The sequence below is a fragment of the Phaethon aethereus genome (genome assembly GCF_964289735.1).
Source record: "Phaethon aethereus genome assembly, chromosome: 35".
In the NCBI taxonomy this organism is placed as follows: domain Eukaryota; kingdom Metazoa; phylum Chordata; class Aves; order Phaethontiformes; family Phaethontidae; genus Phaethon; species Phaethon aethereus.
The window spans coordinates 55,307-78,722 of NC_138611.1; the positions used below are offsets into that span (position 1 = coordinate 55,307).

At 68.1% G+C, this 23,416-nt stretch overlaps 1 protein-coding gene across 1 annotated transcript in view; it reads left to right on the top strand.

Moving 5' to 3' along the window:
- Positions 1-23,416, top strand: part of SRCAP (Snf2 related CREBBP activator protein) — a gene marked incomplete at both ends in the record, with an annotated part of 23,682 nt that continues 266 nt past the window's right edge. The window contains 22 exons of the mRNA XM_082012317.1: positions 1-171; positions 666-851; positions 1,457-1,597; positions 4,665-4,806; positions 6,367-6,627; positions 7,324-7,413; positions 8,756-8,851; positions 9,816-9,949; positions 10,037-10,214; positions 11,552-11,688; positions 11,774-11,943; positions 12,859-13,051; positions 14,187-14,323; positions 14,427-14,613; positions 14,818-14,987; positions 15,581-15,638; positions 16,584-16,623; positions 16,728-16,907; positions 17,292-17,459; positions 19,041-19,144; positions 19,612-19,808; positions 22,700-22,902. Of these exons, the coding sequence (XP_081868443.1) occupies positions 1-171; positions 666-851; positions 1,457-1,597; positions 4,665-4,806; positions 6,367-6,627; positions 7,324-7,413; positions 8,756-8,851; positions 9,816-9,949; positions 10,037-10,214; positions 11,552-11,688; positions 11,774-11,943; positions 12,859-13,051; positions 14,187-14,323; positions 14,427-14,613; positions 14,818-14,987; positions 15,581-15,638; positions 16,584-16,623; positions 16,728-16,907; positions 17,292-17,459; positions 19,041-19,144; positions 19,612-19,808; positions 22,700-22,902 (3,343 nt within the window). The remainder of the gene's footprint in view (positions 172-665; positions 852-1,456; positions 1,598-4,664; positions 4,807-6,366; positions 6,628-7,323; positions 7,414-8,755; positions 8,852-9,815; positions 9,950-10,036; positions 10,215-11,551; positions 11,689-11,773; positions 11,944-12,858; positions 13,052-14,186; positions 14,324-14,426; positions 14,614-14,817; positions 14,988-15,580; positions 15,639-16,583; positions 16,624-16,727; positions 16,908-17,291; positions 17,460-19,040; positions 19,145-19,611; positions 19,809-22,699; positions 22,903-23,416) is intronic.

Here is a 23,416-nt window from a genome sequence, read left to right on the forward strand (position 1 = left end):
ATGACGGGCAGCAACCCGGTGTCCCCCGCCTCCTCGGGCTCCCCTGGCAGCGTCTCGCCCCCCGCTTCCTCACCCGCCGGCCCCCCACGCCCCGATGGCCCCCCCGGCCCCCCGGAGCCCCCCAGCCTCTGGGACAAGACCCACGCAGAGATCGCCGAGCAGGCCAAGCACGTAAGCGTCCCCTCCCCCACCGTGCTTTGGGTCCCAGACCCCCCAGGGGTCAGCTTTGGGGGGGCAGTCGGGGAGAGTGCTCAACCTTATAGCAGCCATTGGAGAATCTCTGGTATTGAGGGGGGGATTGGGGGGCACTGGGGAGTGTTTGGGGGGCAACTGAGACTGATCCAACTTTCTATCAGCCATAGGAGAATCTTTGTTCTACACAACAGGTTGGGGGCGGGGGGGGGGGGGGTGGCAATTGGGGTTTGCCCAACTCTATGTCAGCCACCAGAGAATCTCTGTGCTCCTATGGGTCACGTTCTGGGGGGGGGTTAGGTGAGATTTAGTGACACCTGGGGCTGGCCCAACCCTATAGAATTCCTTTGTTCATGTAGGGGGGGGGTTGGGGGGGGCCGTCGGGATTGGCCCAACCCTATATAAGCCGCTGGAGAATCTCTGATGCCACATAAGGGCTTGGGGGCGCGGTTAACGCCTTCCGCGCCGCGCAGGAGGCGGAGGTGGAGCACCGGGTGGCGGAGATGAAGCGCGAGGGGTTCTGGTCGCTGCGGCGTTTGCCGAAGGTCCCGGAGCCGCCCCGCCCCAAGGTGCACTGGGACTATCTCTGCGAGGAGATGCAGTGGTTGGCCGCCGACTTCGCCCAGGAGCGACGCTGGAAGAGGGGCGTCGCCCGCAAGGTGGGGTCCCCGTCCGTAGGGAGAGGGGGGGCTTGGCCTGTGAGGGAGGCTCAACCCCATAGCGGCCACTGGAGAAGCTTTGGTGGCATCTCAGATGGGTTCGGAGGAGCATTGGGGGAGGCTCAACCCCATAGCGGCCACTGGAGAAGCTCTGATGGCATCTCAGAGCGGTTTGGAGGAGGCTCAGCCCTACAGCAGCTGCCAGAGATTCTCTTCCCTCACCTTGGGCCCCCCTGTTGGGTGCCCCCCACCCATGGGTTCCATCTCAGCTGGTGGGAATGATGGTGGTGGCACTGTGAGGAGCAGCAGCAGCAGAAAGAAGAGCAAGGGTTTGGGGGTGTCCTCTGTTACCGAGAGGTTTGGGGGTGCCGGGAGGACCCCGGGGGTTTGGGGGACCCCCCCCCCACCCATGGGTGCCCCCCGCACGCATGTTGTCTCGGCTCATGGTGATAATGGCACCCTAAAGACTCGCCAGCAGACGAAAAAAGGAGTTGGAGGTGTCATGGGTTCCTGGAGTGGTTGAGGGGTGCCAGGGGCCCTTGGGGTGGTTTTGGGGTGCCCCCCACCCATGGGTGCCCCGCCCACCCATGGGTTCTCCCCCCAAGGTGGTGCGGATGGTGATGCGGCACCATGAGGAGCAGCGGCAGAAGGAGGAACGGGCCAAGCGGGAGGAGCAAGCCAAGCTGCGCCGGGTGGCCGCCGCCATCGCCAAGGAGGTCAAGCAGTTCTGGAGCAACGTGGAGAAGGTGAGGACATCCCCCACCCCACCCATGGGTGCCCCCACCCCACCCATGGGTGCCCCCACCCAAGGGGCTCCCAGGGATCATCGCACGGTTTGTGGGTTTCGTCAGGGTTCTTGGGTGTTCTTCTTCAGGTGGGGAGGAATGGGTGGCTGCCATGCCCAGGGCACCCATGGGTGCTGGGCAGCATGTGCCTGACCACCCCACCCACATGGGGCTACCAAACCCTACCAGGTGGCCACCATGCCATGGGCACCCATGGGTGCTTGGCAGTGCGTATCTAGCTAGCTTTGGGTCACCAATGTTTTTGAGTGGTCACTAGCTCCAGGACACCCATGGGTGCCCAACAGCACATTCTCGATTATTTGTTGGCTACCACATCTCTCTGTGGGGCCACCACTCTCTGAGACACTCAGAGGTGCTCAGCACCCCGTCTCATGCTAGCACAACCATCACTGGGCTGCCAAAGCAGCTCAGGTGGTCACCACCTGTCCTGTGGCACCCATGGGTGCACAACACCACGTACCCAATCACCGTGGGCTGCCAACCCTCCTTAGATGGTCAGCGTCTAAGGGTGTTTGGTACCCCATGACGTTATCATCCTTGGGTTGCCAAAACTTCTGGGTGACCACCACCCCATGGGTCTTTTTGTACCTCACGCCTGCTACCCTTGGGCCACCAAAACCCCTGGGTGACCACACCCCTGGGAACACCCGAGGGTGGCCAGCTTCCTGTCGCTGCTGAGCCTGGTTACTCCCGGGCTACCAAATTCTCCTGCCTGGCCACCACTCATTGGGTGCCCCCACATACAGTGCCGTTCCAGCTTCGTCATTCATTGGGTTACCAGCCCTCACTGGGTGGCCGCTAACACCTCGGGCACCCAAGGGTGCCCAGCACCACATCCTTAGTTCCTACTAGGCTCGCAATCTGCCTTGGGTGGCCACCATCATCATTGGCAACCATTTTGTCCTGCCATTTTGGTGTTGCAGCACATGACCAGTGGGTGCCTGCAGTGGCTAGTGGGTGGTTACTTGGTGGCCTCAGTGGCCAGTTGATGGCTTCAGTGGACATTGGGTGGCTTTTGGTCCTTTCTGGTGGCCCGTGGGGTGGCAGTTGAGCTCCATGGTAGCCAGTGGGTGCTTCTGGTGGCTGGTACACCCAGGGGCTGGTGGTGGCCCGTTGGGTGCCCATGATGGCTCTTGGGTGGCCAGTGGCCACCAGTGGTTGCTGGTGAGCAGCCAATAGTTGCTTGTGGTGGTCATTAGGTGCTTGTTGGGTGCCTGTGGTGGTCATTGGGTGGCCACTGGCTGCTCGTGGTGGCTGTTGGGTGGCCATTGGGTGCCCGCAGTGGCTGTTGGTTGCTCATGGTGACTGCTGGTTGTCTATGGTGGCTACTGGTTGGCTGTTGGTTGCCCACAGTGACTGTTGGGTGGTGGTTGGTTGCCCATGGTGGCCATTGGGTTGATGCTAGTTGCCCATGGTGATCATAGGATGGTTATTGGTTGTCTGTGTTGGCTCTTCACTGGACATGGATTGTCCTCGGTGGCCGTTGGGTGGCTGTTCGTTGCCCATGGTGGCCATTGGGTGGCTGTTGATCGACTGCTGTGGTTGCTGGGTGGCCGTGCTGGTGCTTGGGTGGCTGTTGGTTGCCTGTGGTGGCCACTGGTCCCCCATGGTGGCTCTTGGGTGGCTGTTGGTTGCTTGCGGTGGCTATTAGTTGGCACTGGCTAGCTGTTGGTCATCTATGGTGGCCGCTGGGTGGCTGTTGGTCACTCATGGTGGCCGTTGGGTGGTGTTGGTTGGCTGTGCTGGCTGCTGGTAGCTCACAGCAGACGTTGGTTGGCCAATGATGGCCCATTGTGGCCATTGAGCGGCACTAGGTTGGTGTTAGGCGGCTGTTGGTCACCCATGGCAGCCATTGGGCGGCTGTTGGTTGCTCATGGCGGCCATTGGGTGGCTGTTGGTCACCCATATTGGCCATAGGTTGGCCGTGGTGGCTGTAGGGTGGTTGTTGGTCACCCATGGTGGTTGTTTGGCATTGGGTGGCACTGGGTCACCCATGATGGCTGTTGGGTGGCCTTTGGTTGACTGCAGTGGCTGCTGGGTGGCTGTTGGTTGCTCATGCTGGCTGTTGCCTGGTGGTTGGCTGCCCATCGTGGCTGTTGATTGCCCATGGTGGCTGTTGGGTGGCATGGGTGGCTGTTAGTCACTCGTGGTGGCCGTTGGGTGGCCGTTGATCACCCATGGTGGCTGTTGGTTGCTTATGGCTGATGGGTGGCTGTGGGTCACTTGTGGTGGCCATTGGGTGGCACAGGGGGCTGTTGGTCACCCATGGTAGCTGTTGGGTGGCAGTGGATTGCTTATGGTGGCTGGGTGGCCGTTGGTTGCCCACAATGGCTGCTGGGTGGCTGTGGGTTGTTCATGACTCATGGTGGCTGTTGGGTGGTGGTTGGTGGCCCATGGTGGTCATCGGGAGACGTTGGATGACTGTTGGTTGCCTGCAGTGGATGACTGTCGGGTGGGATTGGGTGACATTGGGAGGCCATTGGGTGACATTGGGAGGCCGTTGGTGACCCGTGGTGGGCATTGGGTGACACTGAGAGGCCACTGGGTGACACTGGGAGGCTGTTGGTGACCCACAATGGCCGTTGGGTGACGCTGGGAGGTTGTTGACAACCTGTGGTGGCCGTTGGGTGACACTGAGAGGCTGTTGGGTGACACTGGGAGGCCTCTGGTGACGCACAGTGGCCATTGGGTGACACTGAGAGGTTACTGGGTGACCACTGGTGACCCGTGGTGGCCGTTGGGTGACAGTGGGAGGCTGTTGGTGACCCATGGTGGCCGCTGGGTGACGCTGGGATGCCATTGGTGACCCACGGTGGCCTTTGGGTGATACTGGGAGGCCGTTGGCGACCCGCGGTGGTTGTTGGGTGACGCTGGGAGGCCGCGGGTGAACCTGCGGTGGCCATTGGGCGACGCTGGGATGCCGTTGGTGACCCACGGTGGCCGCTGGGCGACGCCGGCGGGCCGCCGGCGAGCCGCGGGGTGACGCGGAGGCGCGGCGCGGGCGCAGGTGGTGCAGTTCAAGCAGCAGTCGCGGCTGGAGGAGAAGCGGAAGAAGGCCCTGGACCTGCAGCTGGACTTCATCGTGGGCCAGACCGAGAAGTACTCGGACCTGCTGAGCCGCAGCCTCAACGCCCCCCGCGCCCCCCCCGGCGCCCCCCGGCGGGGCCCCCCCGCCCCCCGCTCCCCTCTCGCCCGCCGAGGTGGGTGCCGCCGCGGTGGGGCCGGGGGGGCGTTGGAGCACCCAGGGGTGCTGGGGACGGGGGGCATGGGGACGCTGGGGAGGGGACAAGGGGGGAGGGGACACCCAAAGGGGATGGAGAAAAGGGGGATGGGGCACCCATGGGTGCTGGGGAGGGGACAAGGCGGGAGGGGACACCCAAAGGGGATGGAGAAAAGGGGGATGGGGCACCCGTGGGTGCTGGGGAGGGGACAAGGGGAGAGGGGACACCCAAAGGGGATGGAGAAAAGGGGGATGGGGCACCCGTGGGTGCTGGGGAGGGGACAAGGGGGGAGGGGACACCCAAAGGGGATGGAGAAAAGGGGGATGGGGCACCCATGGGTGCTGGGGAGGGGACAAGGGGGGAGGGGACACCCAAAGGGGATGGAGAAAAGGGGGATGGGGCACCCATGGGTGCTGGGGAGGGGACAAGGGGAGAGGGGACACCCAAAGGGGATGGAGAAAAGGGGGATGGGGCACCCATGGGTGCTGGGGAGGGGACAAGGGGGGAGGGGACACCCAAAGGGGATGGAGAAAAGGGGGATGGGGCACCCGTGGGTGCTGGGGAGGGGACAAGGGGGGAGGGGACACCCAAAGGGGATGGAGAAAAGGGGGATGGGGCACCCATGGGTGCTGGGGAGGGGACAAGGGGGGAGGGGACACCCAAAGGGGATGGAGAAAAGGGGGATGGGGCACCCATGGGTGCTGGGGAGGGGACAAGGGGGGAGGGGACACCCAAAGGGGATGGAGAAAAGGGGGATGGGGCACCCATGGGTGCTGGGGAGGGGACAAGGGGGGAGGGGACACCCAAAGGGGATGGAGAAAAGGGGGATGGGGCACCCGTGGGTGCTGGGGAGGGGACAAGGGGGGAGGGGACACCCAAAGGGGATGGAGAAAAGGGGGATGGGGCACCCGTGGGTGCTGGGGAGGGGACAAGGGGGGAGGGGACACCCAAAGGGGATGGAGAAAAGGGGGATGGGGCACCCGTGGGTGCTGGGGAGGGGACAAGGGGGGAGGGGACACCCAAAGGGGATGGAGAAAAGGGGGATGGGGCACCCATGGGTGCTGGGGAGGGGACAAGGGGAGAGGGGACACCCAAAGGGGATGGAGAAAAGGGGGATGGGGCACCCATGGGTGCTGGGGAGGGGACAAGGGGGGAGGGGACACCCAAAGGGGATGGAGAAAAGGGGGATGGGGCACCCATGGGTGCTGGGGAGGGGACAAGGGGAGAGGGGACACCCAAAGGGGATGGAGAAAAGGGGGATGGGGCACCCGTGGGTGCTGGGGAGGGGACAAAACGGACGGTGGCACCCAAGGGGGATGGGGCACCCACGGGTGCTGAGGAGGGGACAGGGCCACCCAGAGGGGATGGGGACAAGGGGGACGGGGGCACCCATGGGTGCTGGGAGGGGGGCAGGGACCCCACTGCTCCCCCAGGGACAGAGGTGATGGGGTGGGGTCCAGGCGGGTGCTGACCCCCCTTCCCCCGCAGACGGGGACGCGGAGCCGGGGGACGAGGACGCCGCCGAGGCGCGGCGCCGCGAGCTGGAGCTGCTGAAGCGGGAGGGGGAGGTGCCGCTGGAGGAGCTGCTGGGCTCCCTGCCCCCCCAGGTACCCCCCCACCTTTGGGACCCCCGGGGCCCCCCCCGGACCCCCCCTCACCCCCTGCCCCCCCAGGCGCTGCTGCGGCGGAACAAGCGGCCCTGGGAGCCCCGCGAGGAGGACGAGGAGTTCGCGGCCGAGGAGGAGGAGGGTGAGGCCGGGGGGGGCGCTGGCACCCCTCCCCGAGGGGGCTGCGGCCTCTTCTCGGGGCCCTGACACCCCCCCCGGGCTCCGTCACCCATTTGTGGGGCGCCTGTCACCTGTCCTCGGAGTCTGCCACCTGTTTCAGAGTCTCCGTCACCCAATTCTGGGGCTCTGTCACCCATCCCTGAGCTCCGTCACCCATCGTTGGGGGTCTGACACCCGTTTCTTGGGCGTCTGTCACCCGTGACAGGACTCTTGTCACCCGTCCCTGAGGCTTTGTCACCCACAACAGGGATCTTGTCACCATTTCTGGGGCTCTCGTCACCCCTCCCCGAGGGTCTGTCACCCCTCCCCGAGGGTCTGTCACCCATTTCTGGGGGTCTGTCACCCATCTTTGTGCTCTGTCACCCCTCCCAGGAGCTCTGTCACCCATTTCTGGGGGTCTGTCACCCATTTCTGGGGCTCTGTCCCCCATTTCGGGGGGCCTGTCACGCATCTTAGTGCTCTGTCACCCATTCCTGGGGGGTCTGTCACTGACAACGGAGCTCTTGTCACCCCTCCCGGGGCTCTGTCACCCCTTGGGGACTCTGTCACCCTCCCTGGGTCACCTGCACCCCCTGGGCTGGCTTCCCTGGGGATGATGTCACCCCTGGGGATGATGTCACCGCCCCGGGGCGCGGTGTCACCCGCCGGGTCCCCGCAGGCGAGGACGAGGAGGAGACGATCGCGGCGCAGGAGCGGCTGGAGGGCGACGTCGACCACCAGCAGGAGCTGGATGACCTGGCCCGCGAGGGTAGGCACAGCACCCACGGGTGCCCCCCAGCACCCACGCACGGGCCCCCCCGGCTTGGGGACGCGGGGCGCAGGCACACACGTGTGCGGGAACATGGGGCGGGGGGAGCTGGGGTGAACACAAGGACACGGGGGGGATGCAGGGACACACGTGTGGGTGTGGAAAAGCGTGTGAAGGGGCCTGGGGACACGTGTGCGGGGACACGTGTGCAGGGACACGGGACGTGTGTTCAGGAACATGTGTGGACATGGACACGTGTGTAGGGAGACAGGGCACGTGTGTTCAGGAACACGTGTGGACATGGGGGACACGTGTGTAGGGGCGTGTGCAGATGTGGGGGACACGTGTGTAGGGACACGGGACGTGTGTTCAGGAACACGTGTGGACATGGGGGACACATGTATAGGGACACGTGCAGATGTGGGGGACGTGTAGGGACACGGGGCGTGTGTTCAGGAACACGTGTGGACATGGGGGACATGTGTAGGGACACGTGTGGACATGGGGCACACGTGTGTAGGGATATGCAGGACATATGTGGGCGTGGGAGACATGGGTGTGCAGGGACATGTGTGGACATGGGGACATGTGTAGGGACACAGGAATGTGTGCAGGGACACGGGGACATGCGTGTACAGGGACACATGTGCGGACATGGGTGACATGGGTCTGCAGGGACACACGTGTGGACACGGGGGACAGTGTGCAGGGACATGGGGACACGTGTGTGCAGGGACACGTGGCCATGGGGACACGTGCAGGGACATGGGGATGCGTGTGTGCAGGGATACACCTAGACGTGGAAACATGTGAAGGGACATGGAGACATTTGTGTGCAGGGACATGTGTGGACATGAGACATGCGTGTGCAGGGACACAGAAGGGTGCGTGCAGGGATGCGTGTACGGACATGGGGACACACATGTGGACATGGGGACATGTGTGTGTAGGGACATGTACAAGGATGCGGGGACACGCATGTACCAGAACATGGGTGCATGCGCGCAAGGATGTGGTAACATGTGCGTGGACGTGACAACACGCGTGTGCAGGGATGTAAGAACATGTAGGAAAAAGTGGGGACAGATGTGCAAGGATATAGGGAGGCGGGGGACACACGTGCAGGGACAGGGGAACACGTATGCTTGGGGATGTGGAGACGTGCGTGTGCCAGGACATGGGGACACGCGTGGGCCAGGACACAGAGGGACATACACGTGTGTAGGGAGACGGGGCCACCTGGCTGTGCAGGCAGGGGGCTCCCCCACCTTGCGTGTGCAGGCGTGTGCCTGGCGTGTGCAGGCGTGTGCCTGGCGTGTGCAGGCGTGTGCGTGTTCCGCAGGGGCGCTGCCGATGGAGGAGCTGCTGCAGCAGTACGCCGGCGCCTTCGCCGACTCCGACTGTGACTCTCCCCCCGGCGCCAGCAGCACCCACTCGGGTAGGGGCACCCATGGGTGCTGGAGGTGGGGGGGGGTTAGGGGTCCATCCCCGCGGAGGGGCTCCCCCTGGATGCTGTAGGGCCACCCCTGGGTGCTATAGAGCTGTCCCTGCTGTGGGACCACCCACGGGTGCCGTAGGGTCTCCCTTGTTGCCATAGGTTCCCCCCATGGGTGCTGTCGGACCCCCTTGCATGTCACAGGGCCCCCCCAGGTGCTTTGGGCCCATCTGTGGGTGCCGTAGGGCTACCCCTGGGTGCCATAGGGCCACCCCTGGGTGCTGTGCCCCCCTTCCAGGTGCCATAGGGCTACTCCGGGTGACATTGGGCCACCCTCGGGTGCTCTCGGACCACCTCGGGGTCCTATAGGTCTACCTCTGGGTGCTATAGAGCTGTTTTTGGTCGCTTTGGGGCTATCCATGGGTGCCATAGGGTCTCCCTGATGCCATAGGGCCACCCTTGGGTGCCACGTGCACCCCCCAGTGCTATAGGGCCATCCGTGGGTGCTGTAGAGCATCCCTGTGTGCCAGAGCACCGCTCTTGGGTGCTATAGGAGTGTCCCTAGGTGCTATAGGGCCTCAATGGGTGCTATGGGGTCATTCTCAGGTGCTAGAGACCGTCTGGGTCCTAGAGACCCTCCCAAGGTGCCATAGGGTCACCCATGGGTGCTATGGGGCAACTCCTGGGTCCTAGAGAACACCCCCTGGGTACTGTAGGGTCACCCATGGGTGCTGCCACTGGCTCCACCCCCAGCACCCACGTGTTCCCCCCACCCCAGACTCTCCGGCAGCTGAGAGCGATGAGGAGGAGGAGGATGAGATGGAAGATGAGGAAGAGGAGGAGGAAGACGAGGAGGAGGAAGAGGAAGAGGAAGAAGAGGAGGAAGAGGAGGAGGAAGAAGAGCAAGAGGAGGCTGAGGCGGGTGCCCCTGCCCCCAAGGACCCTTCCCTGCCACCGGGCACTCAAGAGCACCCAGGGGGGCCCCCGCCGACCGCCGCCCTCCCCCCCGCCACCGCCCCCACCCCCAAGAAGGAGATCACCGACATCGCCGCCGCCGCCGAGAGCCTCCAGCCCAAGGGCTACACCTTGGCCACCACCCAGGTAACCCCTCCGCCGCCCACCCCCGCCCAGCACCCACGGGTGCTGCGGGGAGTGGGTGGCCCACCTCCGCGCCCTCCTCCCCGCCAGGTGAAGACGCCCATCCCCCACTTGCTGCGGGGCACCCTGCGGGAGTACCAGCACATCGGGCTGGACTGGCTGGTCACCATGTACGAGAAGAAACTCAACGGGATCTTGGCCGACGAGATGGGGCTGGGCAAGACCATCCAGACCATCTCCCTCCTGGCCCACCTCGCCTGTGAGAAGGGTGAGGGGTGCCCCCCACCCACGCCCGGGGCCTTGGGAGATGCTCGGCGTCCTGCGTGGGAGCTGCTTGGGCGCCCTTGGGTGCTGCAGGGTCTTTGTAGGATCGTTAGAGCTCATTGAGGTTGTGTTTGGGTGCCCTTGGGTGCTGCAGGGTCTTTGTAGGATCGTTAGAGCTCATTGAGGTTGTGTTTGGGTGCCCTTGGGTGCTGCAGGGTCTTTGTAGGATCGTTAGAGCTCATTGAGCTTGTGTTTGGGCGCCCTTGGGTGCTGCGGGGTCACTGCAGGGTCTTTAGTGTTTGTCTGAGCACCCTTGGGTGCTGTGGGATCTTTGGAGGGCAATTAGGGCTCGGCTAGGTTGTCCTTGGGCACCCTTGGCAGCTGTAGGGACTTTTTAGGGTCTTCATGACCCATCTAAGTTCTTCCTCATGTTTCCCTGAGCACCTTTGGGTGCTGTGGGGTCTTTGTAGAGTCTTTAGGGCTCATCTCGGTGCTCTCTGAGCACCCTTAAATGCTGTGGGGTCTTTTGAGTGGTCTGTAGGTCCCCACGGGCTCCCCAAGCACCCAGGGGTACTGTGGGCTCTTTATTGGGTCTTTAGATTCTTACCAACTTCCTGAGCACCCATGGGTCTTGTCAGCTCCTTATAGGCTTTTTAGATTCCTACAGGTGCCCTGAGCACCCATGGGTGCTGTAGGTGCTCCTTGTTGGACCTGTAGGTCTGCATGGGCTCCCCGAGCACCCATGTTTTGTGTATGTTCTTTATAGGGTCGATAGTTTCTCAAAGGACGTTTAAGCACCCATGGGGTCTGTATGCTTCTGGCACATCTGCAGGTCCCCACAGACTCCCCAGGCACCCATGGGTGCTGTGGGTTCCTTAAAGGGTTCGTAGGTCCTCGTGGGTTCCCCGAGCCCGTATGGTCTTGAAGGTTCTTTATAGGATCTGTAGGTCCCCATAGGCTCATGAAGCACCTGCGGGTGCTGTAATTTCTTTATAGGGTGCGCAGGTATCTGTAGGTTTTCTCAGCACCCACGTGTCCTGTAGACTTTTTAGAGGGTCCGTAGGGTCCCACGAACTTCCTTAAGCATATGTGGGGTCTGTAGGTCCTTGTAGGCTCCTCAAGCTCCCATGGGTGCTGTGGACACTTTATAGGATCCGTAGGTGGTCACGGGTTCCCCGAGCACCCACGTGTCACGTAGGCTCATTGGAGGATCTGTAGGTCTCCGTGGGTTCCCCACGGCGCCCATGGGTCCTGTAGGCTCTTCATAGGGTCTGTAGGTTGCCACGGGTCCCCCGAGCACCCGCGGGTGCCGCCTCCTGACGCCGCCCCCCCTCCCCGCAGGCAGCTGGGGCCCCCACCTCATCATCGTGCCCACCAGCGTGATGCTCAACTGGGAGATGGAGCTGAAGCGCTGGTGCCCCAGCTTCAAGATCCTCACCTACTACGGGGCGCAGAAGGAGCGCAGGCTGAAGCGGCAGGTGAACCCCGACCCCGCGGGGGCGGGGAGGGGCTGGGGGTGCCCCTGACACCCTTCCCTGACCCTCCCCTGACCCCCCCACCCAGGGCTGGACCAAACCCAACGCCTTCCACGTCTGCATCACCTCCTACAAGCTGGTCCTGCAGGACCACCAGGCGTTCCGCCGCAAGAACTGGAAGTACCTGATCCTGGACGAGGCCCAGAACATTAAGAACTTCAAATCCCAGCGTTGGCAGTCGCTCCTCAACTTCAACAGGTCCGGGGGGCACCCGTGGGTGCTGGGGGGCACCCCAAGGGGCTGGGGGACACCTCGGGGCGTTCAGGAAGCCGGGTGTGCTGGCAAACAGCCTGGGGGGGTGTGGGTGTCGGGGGGATGTGGGGGTCGGGGGGGCACCCTGGGGATGTTGGGGGACACACTGGAAAGCCAAGGGGACCCTGGGGGGCACCCGTGGGTGCGGGGAGGCACCCCAAGGGGCTGGGGGACACCTCGGGGCGTTCAGGAAGCCGGGTGTGCTGGCAAACAGCCTGGGGGGCTGCGGGTGTCAGGGGGCACCCCAGGGTGCTCACCCTGGGAGGGGACTGGATGCAGCCTGTCCCATGGGGTGCAGTGGGTGGAGGGTGACCCCCGTTTTAAGGTGCTGCTGCCTGGGGGTGCCCTGACACATGGCTCTCTCTGCCTGGGGGCACCCGTGGGTGCTCTGTAACTGCCTGGGGGTGCTTGGTAGCTGCCTGGGGGCACCCATGGGTGCTCTGTAATTGCCCACGGGTGCTGTGTAGCTGCCTGGGGGCACCCATGGGTGCTCTCTAACTGCCTGGGGGTGCTTGGTGGTCACCTGGGGTACCCATGGGTGCGCTGTATTTGCCCGGGGGTACACCGTAACCACCTGGGGTTGCGCTGTGCCAGCCTTGGGAGCACCTGTGGGTGCTCTGTAACTGCCCACGGGTGCTCGGTAGCTGCCTGGGGGCACCCATGGGTGCCGTGCACCTGCCTGGGGGTCCGCCGTAGGCACCCGGGGTACCCATGGGCGCGCTGTATTTGCCCGCGCGCCCACCGTAACCGCCCGGGGCTCGCGCCGCAGCAGCCCCCGGGAGCCCCCGCGGGCACGCCCCGTACCTTCCCCGGGAGCACCCGCGGGTGCGGGCGGGCTGACGGGTGTTCCCCTCCCTGCAGCCAGCGCCGGCTGCTGCTGACGGGGACGCCGCTGCAGAACAGCCTGATGGAGCTGTGGTCCCTCATGCACTTCCTGATGCCCCGCGTCTTCCAGTCGCACCGCGAGTTCAAGGAGTGGTTCTCCAACCCCCTGACCGGCATGATCGAGGGCAGCCAGGAGTACAACGAGAGCCTCGTCAAGCGCCTCCACAAGGTCGGGGGGCGCCCCCGGCTTTCGGGGGGCGCCGGGGGAGGCGTGCGGTTGTGGCGAAAGAAGGGATCGAGCCTCGTTTCGGGGTGTAGCTGGGCGTGGGTGTCCCCATTTTGGGGTGACCCCCGTTTCGGGGTGTAGCTGGATGCGGGTGTTGCCATTTTGGGGTGTAGTTGAGGAATAAACCTGCCTTGGGGTGTAGCTGGGCGTGGGTGTCCCCATTTTGGGGTGACCCCCATTTTGGGGTGTAGCTGGGTACGGGTGTTCCCATTTTGGAGTGTAGTTGAGGAATAAACCTACTTTGGGGTGTAGCTGGGTGCGGGTGTTGCCATTTTGGGGTGTAGTTGAGGAATAAACCTGCCTTGGGGTGTAGCTGGGCATGGGTGTCCCCATTTTGGGGTGACCCCCGTTTCGGGGTGTAGCTGGGTGCGGGTGTTCCCATTTTGGGGTGTAGTTGAAGAATAAACCTGTCCTGGGGTGTAGCTGGCCGTGGGTGTCCCCATTTTGGGGTGACCCCCATTTTGGGATGTAGCTGGCTGTGGGTGTCCCTGTTTTGTGGGGTAGCTGGTTGGGGTGACTTCTATTTTGGGGTGACCCCCATTTTGGGGTGTAGCTGGGTGTGAGTGTCCCAATTTTGTGGGGCAGCTGGTTGGGGGTCGCCCCCATTTTGGGGCAGCTCCCTTTTTGGGCTCTAGCTGGGGGGGTGTAACACTTTCTTGGCCTGTAACTGGGTGGGGGTCACCCCATTTTGGGGTGCAGGTGATGCTGTTGTTAGGGGGGTAGCTGGTTGGGGTGACTTCTGTTTTGGGATGACCCCCGTTTTGGGGTGTAGCTGGGGAGTAACCCTGTCTTGGGGTGTAGCTGGGTGGGGGTGACCCCTGTTTTGGGGTGTAGCTGGGTGGGAGTAACCCTGTCTTGGGGTGTAGCTGGGGGGGATAACCCCCATTTTGGGGTGACCCCCCTTTCGGAGTGTAGCTGTCTGGGAGGTGACCCCATTTCGCAGCGCACCCCGACTCCACGGTGGGGTTGACCTTCCACCCCGTCGCCCCCAACCTCAGTTTATTGTCTGGGGGGCGAGGGGGGCGTCACCCCTATATCGTGGGGTGGACCCCCAAAACACGATCGGCCGCTCCCCCAGGTGCTGCGCCCCTTCCTGCTGCGCCGGCTGAAGGTGGACGTGGAGAAGCAGATGCCCAAGAAGTACGAGCACGTCCTCAAGTGCCGCCTCTCCAAGCGCCAGCGCTACCTCTACGACGACTTCATGGGCCAGGCCAGGTGGGCGCCGCGTCCCCCCGCCCGCGCGCCGCTCCCCGCACCCCCCCCCCCCCCCCCCAGCCCTCCGTCCCCTCACCCTCCCCGTGTCCCCCCGCCCCGGCAGCACCAAGGCCACCCTGGCCAGCGGACACTTCATGAGCGTCATCAACGTGCTGATGCAGCTGCGCAAGGTGTGCAACCACCCCGACCTCTTCGAGCCCCGGCCCGTCCACTCGCCCTTCGTCACCGACGGCATCTGCTTCGTCACCGCTTCCCTCGTCCTCCGCGCCCTCGACCCCGACCCCTTCAAGGTGACGCCGAGGAACGGCCGCCGAGGGGCTTGGCGGGGGGGGGGGGGGGGCGAGCGGCGCTCGGGGCCACCACCCCGTCCCTGCGGTGGCAGCTGGTTGGGGGTGTCGGGGACACGGGCGACGGCCCGGGGTTGCCGCCGCGCCCAGGACTCCGGGGGGCCGGGGCGGGGGACGGCGGGTGACGGCCCCGCGGTGTCCCCGCAGCACGTGGACATGGGGCTGTTCGACCTGGTGGCCCTGGAGGGCCGGGTGTCCCGCTACGCGGCCGACACCTTCCTGCCCCGCTGGCGGGTGACGCGTCGCCTGGTCGAGGACGTCGCCGCCGCTCCCGACCCCCCGCCGCGCCCCAAGCCCGTCCGCATGAAAGTCAACCGGTGAGGGGGGTGCCGGGGACACCCGGGTGGCCTCGGGGACACCGCAGGCACCTTGGGGTCACCGGGGGGGGGGGGGGGGGGCGGCCGTGGGGACACCAGGGGCCTTGGGGACACCGTGGGCACCTTGGGGTCACCGGGGCGGGGGGGGGTGGCCGTGGGGACGCCAGGGGCCTTGGGGACACCGTGGGCACCTTGGGGTCACCGGGGCGGGGGGGGGGGTGGCCGTGGGGACGCCAGGGGCCTTGGGGACACCGTGGGCACCTTGGGGTCACCGGGGCGGGGGGGGGTGGCCGTGGGGACGCCAGGGGCCTTGGGGACACCATGGTGGCCTTGGGGGTCACCGGGCTGGTGGGGGGGCCCTCGGGGCTGCTGTGGGGGACCGTGGGGACACCCAGAGGGCCTTGGGGACCCCGTGGGCACCAGCGGGGTCACTGGGGGGGGGGCCTTGGGGACACCGAGGGGGCCGTGGGGTCACTGGGCGGGGGGGGGGGGGGGGGGGGCGGGCCTTGGGACAGGGTGCCTGGGGGGGTGAGGGGGGCTGGGGGGGGGGTGCCGGGGGGGAGGGGCCAGGCCGCCCTGACCCCGCCCCCCAGGATGCTGCAGCCGGTGCCGAAGGCGGAGAGCCGGGCTGTGCTGCTGCTCAACAGCCCCCGCCCCGGGGGGGGCCCCCCCGCCCCGCTGGGGGTGCTGCCCCTCGGCCCCGCCCCCCCGCCCGCCGGACACGCCCCCCCAGCCGCTGGACACGCCCCCCCACCTGCCGGGCACGCCCCCCTGCTGGTGGCCCCCGCCCCTCCTGGTGTGACGCTGGGCCCTGCTCTGCTGGCCCCCACCCCCCCTAACCCTGCCCCCTCTGCGGTAGGCCCCGCCCCCACCGGCGGGGCCCCGCCCCCTGCTGCCCCCACCCCTCTGCTGCCCCCCGGGGGGGCGGGGCTGGGGCTGGGGCTGGGATTGGCCCTGGCGGCCCCTCCCCGGCCCCCCCCCACCCTGCTGCCCGCGCTGGCTCCGCCCTCCACCGGTCCCACCCACGGTAAGAGGGTGTGGCTTGTGATGGGGCATGGGTGGGGCTTTCTGCAGGGGTGGAGTCTGGGGGAGCTAGATAAATGGGCGGGGTTTGGGGGAAGGTGGGAGTATAAGGTGGGGCGTGGTCTGGTGAGAAAAGGTGGGGTTTAGTCAATGGGCGGGGCTGGAGGGCAGACGTGGACTGGGAGTTGCTGAACAGGGGCGGAGCTTAAGGGCAATACACATTGCCAGGGTGGAGCCAGGTGGGGCAGGGGTGTGGCCTCAAATACACTAGCTGAGTGGGTGGGACTCTGTGTGGTGGGTGGAGTTTTCTAAAGAGGGCGGGGCCTGTGCCTGGCCCTGGGCACTGAGCAATGGAGGGGGGGGAACGACACTGCGTGGGCGGGGCTTATGCTGCGTGGGCGGGGCCTCCCCCCCCATTAACCCCTTCCTCCTCGCAGCCCTGCCACCCGCTCCTCTGGCCTCACCCCCGGCGGCAGGTGCCCCGCGCCCCCCCCCAGCCCCCCCCGCCCCCAACCTGGGGGGCAAGGGGGGGCCCCCCTGGCTGCCTACGCCCTGCCCGGCCCCGGCCCGCAGCGCCTGCTGCTGGCCCCCGACATGCAGGCCCGCCTGCCCTGTGAGTACCGCCCCCCGAAAACACCCCCTCGCCCCCCCCCCCCCCGCCCCCCCTATTTTTGGGGGAGCCCCCACCCCCTTTAACCGTGCGTGTGCCCCCCGTAGCCGGCGAGGTGGTGAGCATCGGGCAGCTGGCGGCGCTGGCCCAGCGGCCGGGGGGGGCCCCGGGGGGGGCGGCCCCGGGGGGGGCCAAGCCCCTCACCCTGCAGCTGCAGGGCAGCAAGCTCACCCTGGCCGCCCCCCCCCTGCGGCACCTGGCCCTCGCCCCCCCCCGCGGCCTCCCGCGTAAGTCGGGGTCCCCCCACCGAGGGAGCCCCCCCCCCCCCCCTCGCTTTTCCCCAGCCCGGGGTGGGGGGGAGGCCCCAAATGCGTGGGGGACCCAGAAATGGGGGGGGGACACCCCCAAAGGTGGGTGGGGGACCCTAAAACGGGTGAGAGGAACCCCGAAAGCTGGGTGGGGACCCACTGGGCGGCGGGGGCTGGGGAGGTGTGGGACCCTAAAACGGAGCGGGGGACCGTAAAGGTGGCTGGGGACCCCCAGCAGTGGGTGGGCACCCCTGTATCAGGGGAGGGGGGGGCTGACAAAGAGCCTTCCCCCAGTTTTGGGGGAGGGGGGGGGGTTTAGGGTGCCCCCTGACACCCCCCTGTGCCCCCCCCCCCCCTCCCCAGGGAACGTGGTGCATCTGGTGGCAGCTGGGGGGCAGCACCCGCTCCTGGGCCCCCCCGCCCAGGTCACCCTGCTGGCACCCGTCGCCCCCCCAGCCCCCGTGGGGGCTCCCCCCGCCGGGACCCCCCCCCAGCCCCCCACCATCGGCCTCCCCATCGCTGCCGCCCAAGGTAAGGGGGGTGGGGGGGTCTCTGGGTGCCTCCCCCAAACCACCAGGGCCCCTCTGGGTACTCTGGAGACCCCCCCCAGCCGCCTTGGATACCCCTGAGCCCCCCCCCCGACCCCTTTGGGTGCCCCTGAGCCCTCCCTAGACCCTTCTGAGTACCCCCCTCGGGTTCCTTTGGGTGCCCCTGGCCACCCTAACCCCTTTGGGGGCCCCCTCAGCCCCCCAGGACCCCTGTGGGTGCCTCTGAGTCCCCCCCAAACTGCTCAGGGTGCCCCTTGGCCTCCCCCAGGACACCCCTGGGACCCCCTTGGGTGCCCTTAGGACCCCCCCAGACCCCTTTGGATGCCCTTAAGCTCCCCACAGGACCCCCTTGGGTGCCTCCCAGACCCCCCAGGACAGTTCTGGGTGCCCCTGGGACAACCTGGGGTGCCCCCAAGCCCCACCCAGGACTGCTTTGGGTGCCTCAGGGACCCCCCAGAACACCTCCAGGACCCCCGAGATGCCCATGGGACCCCCCCAGACTCCTTCGGGTGCCCTCCAACCGCTGCCCAGACCCCTCTGGGTGCCCCTGAGCCCTGTCTAGATCCCTCCAAGTACCCCTGGGACACCCCTGGGTGCCCTTGGGACCCCCTAGAACACCCTCAAGGACGCCCCTGGGTGCCGGGGTGGGGGGGGTGGGGGGGGGGTGGCTCGCGGGTTTTGGGGGGGGGGGGTCTGATGGGCGTTTCTCGCCCCCCCCAGTGCCGACGCCGCTGGTGAACAGCGGGGGGTGGTGAAGATCGTGGTGCGGCAGGCGCCCCGCGACGGGCTGACGGCCCCCCTGGCCCCCCCACCCGTCCCCCGCCCCCCCACGGCCCCCCCAGCGCGGCCCCTGCTGCGGGTGCTGCCCGCGCCGCCCCCCGCTGCCCCCCCCCTTGCCGCCGCCGCGGCCGCCGCCGGACCCGACCTGATGGGTGAGTGTCTACACCGCCCCCCACCAGCACCCATGGGTGCCCCCGACCCTTGGGGGCCTTCTTGCACCCCAGGGTGCCCCACATGGCCCCGGGTGCCCATCTGCACCCATGGGTGCCCCCAGCCTTGGGGGGGGGCCCTCCTGTGCCCCTGGGTGCCCCTGCGTGCTATGGGGTGCCCCACACGGCCCTGGGTGCCCATCTGCACCCATGTGTGACCCCCACCTCCCCGAAGCACCCCCTATGCTGGGAACCCCCCATGCCACTGTGTGCCCCCCGACACCTAGGGGTGCCCCCCACACCCTTGGGGGTCCCCCACACCTGTGGGTGCCCCTGCGTGCTGTGGGGTGCCCCACACCGTCCTGGGTGCCCCCACCCCGAAGGGTGTCCCTCGATGTTGGGGCCCCCCCACACCTAAAGGTGCTCCTGTATGCTATGGGGGGTCCGTTCACGCTGTGGGGTGCCCCCCCCGGGGCTGCGGGTGCCCTCCTGGGTGCCCCCAGCCCCCCCCCCACGACCCCCCCCTCTTCCCTCCCTCCCCCGCAGCACCCGCCGTCCCCCCTCCCGCCGCCGCCGCCGCTGCCGCCCCCCCGGGGGCCCCCCCGGCCCCCCCTGCCGCCGCCCCCCCCCGCGAGGAGCCCGAGGGGCCAGGGGGGCCCAGCCCCCCCCAGCGCCCACCCCCCATCGGCCACCCCCCCGCCGCCAGCCCCCGCCCCCCCCACGCTCCCCATTCTACCTGGTAAGCACCCGGGGGTGGGGGGCGCGGGGGGTCCCGGGGGGGGGGGGGAGAGTTTGGGGGGGCACCCGGCGGTGGGGGGCGCGAGGGGTCCCCGTGGGGGGGCAGGCGGGGTTTGGGGGGGCACCCAGGGGTGGGGGGCCCCCAGGGGTCCCCGTGGGGTGGAAGGAGGGGTTGGGGGGGCCCCCAGGGGTCCCTGTGGGGTGGAAGGGGCGTTTTGGGGGGCACCCAGGGGGTGGGGGGCACGGGGGTCCCCGTGGGGTGGAAAGGGGGTTTGGAGGGGCACCCAGGGGTAGGGCAGCACCCACAGTGTTGGGGGGGGGGGGGGACACACACATGCACCCTATATGGGGGGGTCGTGCCCCTCCCCCCCCAGGGGTGCCGGCGGCGAAGCGGGGGTGCCCGGGGCTGGGGGGGGGGGCGGGGGGAGGTTCGGCGCCCCCCACCCACCCCCCCACCCCCCCCCCCAGGAGTCGCTGGAGGCGAAGCGGGGCCGGGGGCGCGCGGAGCGGCTGGAGCGGCTGCTGCGGCTGAACGAGCTGCGCTGCGGGCTGGCGCCCGTCTACGGCAGCGAGGTGCTGGGGCTCTGCACCCTGCCCCCCCCCGCGCCCCCCCCGGGGGGGGCCCTGGCCCGCGCCGTCCTCGCCCCCCCCCAGCGCCTGCGCCAGCTCCAGCCCCTCCTCGACAGGTTGGGGGGGGGGGGGGGGGGAGGCATCTGGGGAGGGGTCTGGGTGGTTTGGGGGGGGCCAGGAGTCTGGGGAGGGGGCCAGAGGGTTGGGGGGGCCCAGCTATCTGGGGAGGGGGCCAGAGAGTTTGGGGGGACCCAGGCATTTGGGGACGGGGACGGGGGTTTGGGGGGGACCCAGGCATTTGGGGAGGGGGCCGGAGGGTTTTGGGGGGGCCCAGGCATTTGGGGAGGGGGCCGGGGGCTTGGGGGGGACCCAGGCATTTGGGGAGGGGGCCGGGGGGTTAGGGGGGGACCCAGGCATTTGGGGAGGGGGCCAGAGGGTTTGGGGGGCCCAGGCATTTGGGGAGGGGGCCGGGGGGTTGGGGGGACCCAGGCATTTGGGGAGGGGGCCAGAGGGTTTGGGGGGCCCAGGCGTTTGGGGAGGGGGCCGGGGGGTTTGGGGGGACCCAGGCGTTTGGGGGGGGGGCCGGGGGGTTTGGGGGGGACCCAGGCATTTGGGGAGGGGGCCGGGGGTTTGGGGGGACCCAGGCATTTGGGGAGGGGGCCGGAGGGTTTGGGGGGACCCAGGCATTTGGGGAGGGGGCCGGAGGGTTTGGGGGGGCCCCAGGTATTTGGGGAGGGGGCCGGAGGGTTTGGGGGGACCCAGGCATTTGGGGAGGGGGCCAGAGGGTTTGGGGGGACCCAGGCATTTGGGGGGGGGCCGGGGGGTTTTGGGGGGGCCCAGGCATTTGGGGAGGGGGCCAGAGGGTTTGGGGGGACCCAGGCATTTGGGGGGGGGGCCGGGGGGTTTGGGGGGGCCCAGGCATTTGGGGGGGGGGCCCAGGCATTTGGGGAGGGGGCCAGAGGGTTTGGGGGGACCCAGGCATTTGGGGAGGGGGCCGGAGGGTTTTGGGGGGGCCCAGGCATTTGGGGAGGGGGCTGGGGGCTTGGGGGGGACCCAGGCATTTGGGGAGGGGGCCGGAGGGTTTTGGGGGGGCCCAGGCATTTGGGGAGGGGGCCGGGGGCTTGGGGGGGACCCAGGCATTTGGGGAGGGGGCCGGGGGGTTAGGGGGGGACCCAGGCATTTGGGGAGGGAGCCAGAGGGTTTGGGGGGGCCCAGGCATTTGGGGAGGGGGCCGGGGGGTTTGGGGGGGCCCAGGCATTTGGGGAGGGGGCCAGAGGGTTTGGGGGGACCCAGGCATTTGGGGAGGGGGCCGGGGGGTTAGGGGGGACCCAGGCATTTGGGGAGGGGGCCAGAGGGTTTGGGGGGGCCCAGGCATTTGGGGAGGGGGCCGGAGGGTTTGGGGGGGCCCCAGGCATTTGGGGAGGGGGCCGGAGGGTTTGGGGGGGCCCAGGCATTTGGGGAGGGGGCCGGGGGGTTTGGGGGGACCCAGGCATTTGGGGAGGGGGCCGGGGGTTTGGGGGGGCCCAGGTATTTGGGGAGGGGGCCAGGGGGTTTGGGGGGGACCCAGGCGTTTGGGGAGGGAGCCAGAGGGTTTGGGGGGACCCAGGCATTTGGGGAGGGGGCCGGGGGGTTTGGGGGGACCCAGGCATTTGGGGACGGGGCCGGGGGGTTAGGGGGGGCCCAGGCATTTGGGGAGGGGGCCAGAGGGTTTGGGGGGGCCCAGGCATTTGGGGAGGGGGCCGGGGGGTTTGGGGGGACCCAGGCATTTGGGGAGGGGGCCGGGGGGTTTGGGGGGACCCAGGCATTTGGGGAGGGGGCCGGGGGTTTGGGGGGCCCAGGTATTTGGGGAGGGGGCCAGGGGGTTTGGGGGGGACCCAGGCGTTTGGGGAGGGAGCCAGAGGGTTTGGGGGACCCAGGCATTTGGGGAGGGGGCCGGGGGGTTTGGGGGGACCCAGGCATTTGGGGACGGGGCCGGGGGGTTAGGGGGGGACCCAGGCATTTGGGGAGGGGGCCGGGGGTTTGGGGGGGACCCAGGCATTTGGGGAGGGGGCCGGAGGGTTTTGGGGGGGCCCAGGCATTTGGGGAGGGGGCTGGGGGCTTGGGGGGACCCAGGCATTTGGGGAGGGGGCCGGAGGGTTTTGGGGGGGCCCAGGCATTTGGGGAGGGGGCCGGGGGCTTGGGGGGACCCAGGCATTTGGGGAGGGGGCCGGGGGGTTAGGGGGGGACCCAGGCATTTGGGGAGGGAGCCAGAGGGTTTGGGGGGGCCCAGGCATTTGGGGAGGGGGCCGGGGGGTTTGGGGGGGCCCAGGCATTTGGGGAGGGGGCCAGAGGGTTTGGGGGGACCCAGGCATTTGGGGAGGGGGCCGGGGGGTTTGGGGGGGCCCAGGCATTTGGGGAGGGGCCGGGGGGTTTGGGGGACCCAGGCATTTGGGGAGGGGGCCAGAGGGTTTGGGGGGGCCCAGGCATTTGGGGAGGGGGCCAGAGGGTTTGGGGGGGCCCAGGCATTTGGGGAGGGGGCCGGAGGGTTTGGGGGGGCCCAGGCATTTGGGGAGGGGGCCGGAGGGTTTGGGGGGACCCAGGCATTTGGGGAGGGGGCCGGAGGGTTTGGGGGGACCCAGGCATTTGGGGAGGGGGCCGGAGGGTTTTGGGGGGGCCCAGGCATTTGGGGAGGGGGCCGGAGGGTTTGGGGGGGCCCAGGCATTTGGGGGGGGGGCCGGGGGTTTGGGGGGGCCCAGGCATTTGGGGAGGGGGCCGGGGTTTGGGGGGGCCCAGGCATTTGGGGAGGGGGCCGGGGGTTTGGGGGGGCCCAGGTATTTGGGGAGGGGGCCAGGGGTTTGGGGGGGCCCAGGCATTCGGATGAGGTCCGGGGCTGGGGGGGGGCAGGAATCCTGGAGCGGAGGCGATGTCCGGGGAGGGTTTTGGGGGGCTGTGTGTGGGGGGGGGGGGGTCGGTCGGGGGACGTCCCCGATTTTTTTGACGCCCCCAGGTTCATCTTCGTGCTGCCGCCGGTGGAGGCGCGGGGGGCGGCCCTGCACAGCTGCCGCCCCCCGCCCTGGCGCCTGCGCCAGCGCGCGCAGCTGGAGCAGCGGCTGCGGGCGGAGCTGGCGCCGCGCGGGCGGGCGCTGCAGCGGGTGCTGCGCAGCCTGCGCACCCACTTCCCCGACCCCCGCCTCATCCAGTACGACTGCGGTACGCGGGGGGACACGGGGGACGGGGGGGGGACGGGGGGGGGCGGCGCGAGCACCCGCATCCCCCCCCCCCCCCCCCCCCTCCCCGGCGCCGCCCGCGCCCGCCGCGTCCCCGATGGGAGGTGGCCCCGTCCTGCTGGGTGCCGTCGTCGTGGCCCCCGTGGATGTCCCCACTGATGTCCCCACGTCCCCACGGACGTCCCCGTGTCCCCACGGCTGTCCCCACATCCCTGTCCGTGTCCCCACCAATGTCCCCACAGACGTCCCCGTGTCCCCACAGATGTCCCCACATCCCTGTCCGTGTCCCCACCGATGTCCCCACATCCCCACGGACGTCCCCGTGTCCCCACGGATGTCCCCACATCCCCACGGACGTCCCCGTGTCCCCACAGTTGTCCCCACAGATGTCCCCACATCCCTGTCCATGTCCCCACGGATGTCCCCACGTCCCCACGGACGTCCCCGTGTCCCCACGGATGTCCCCACATCCCTGTCCGTGTCCCCACCGATGTCCC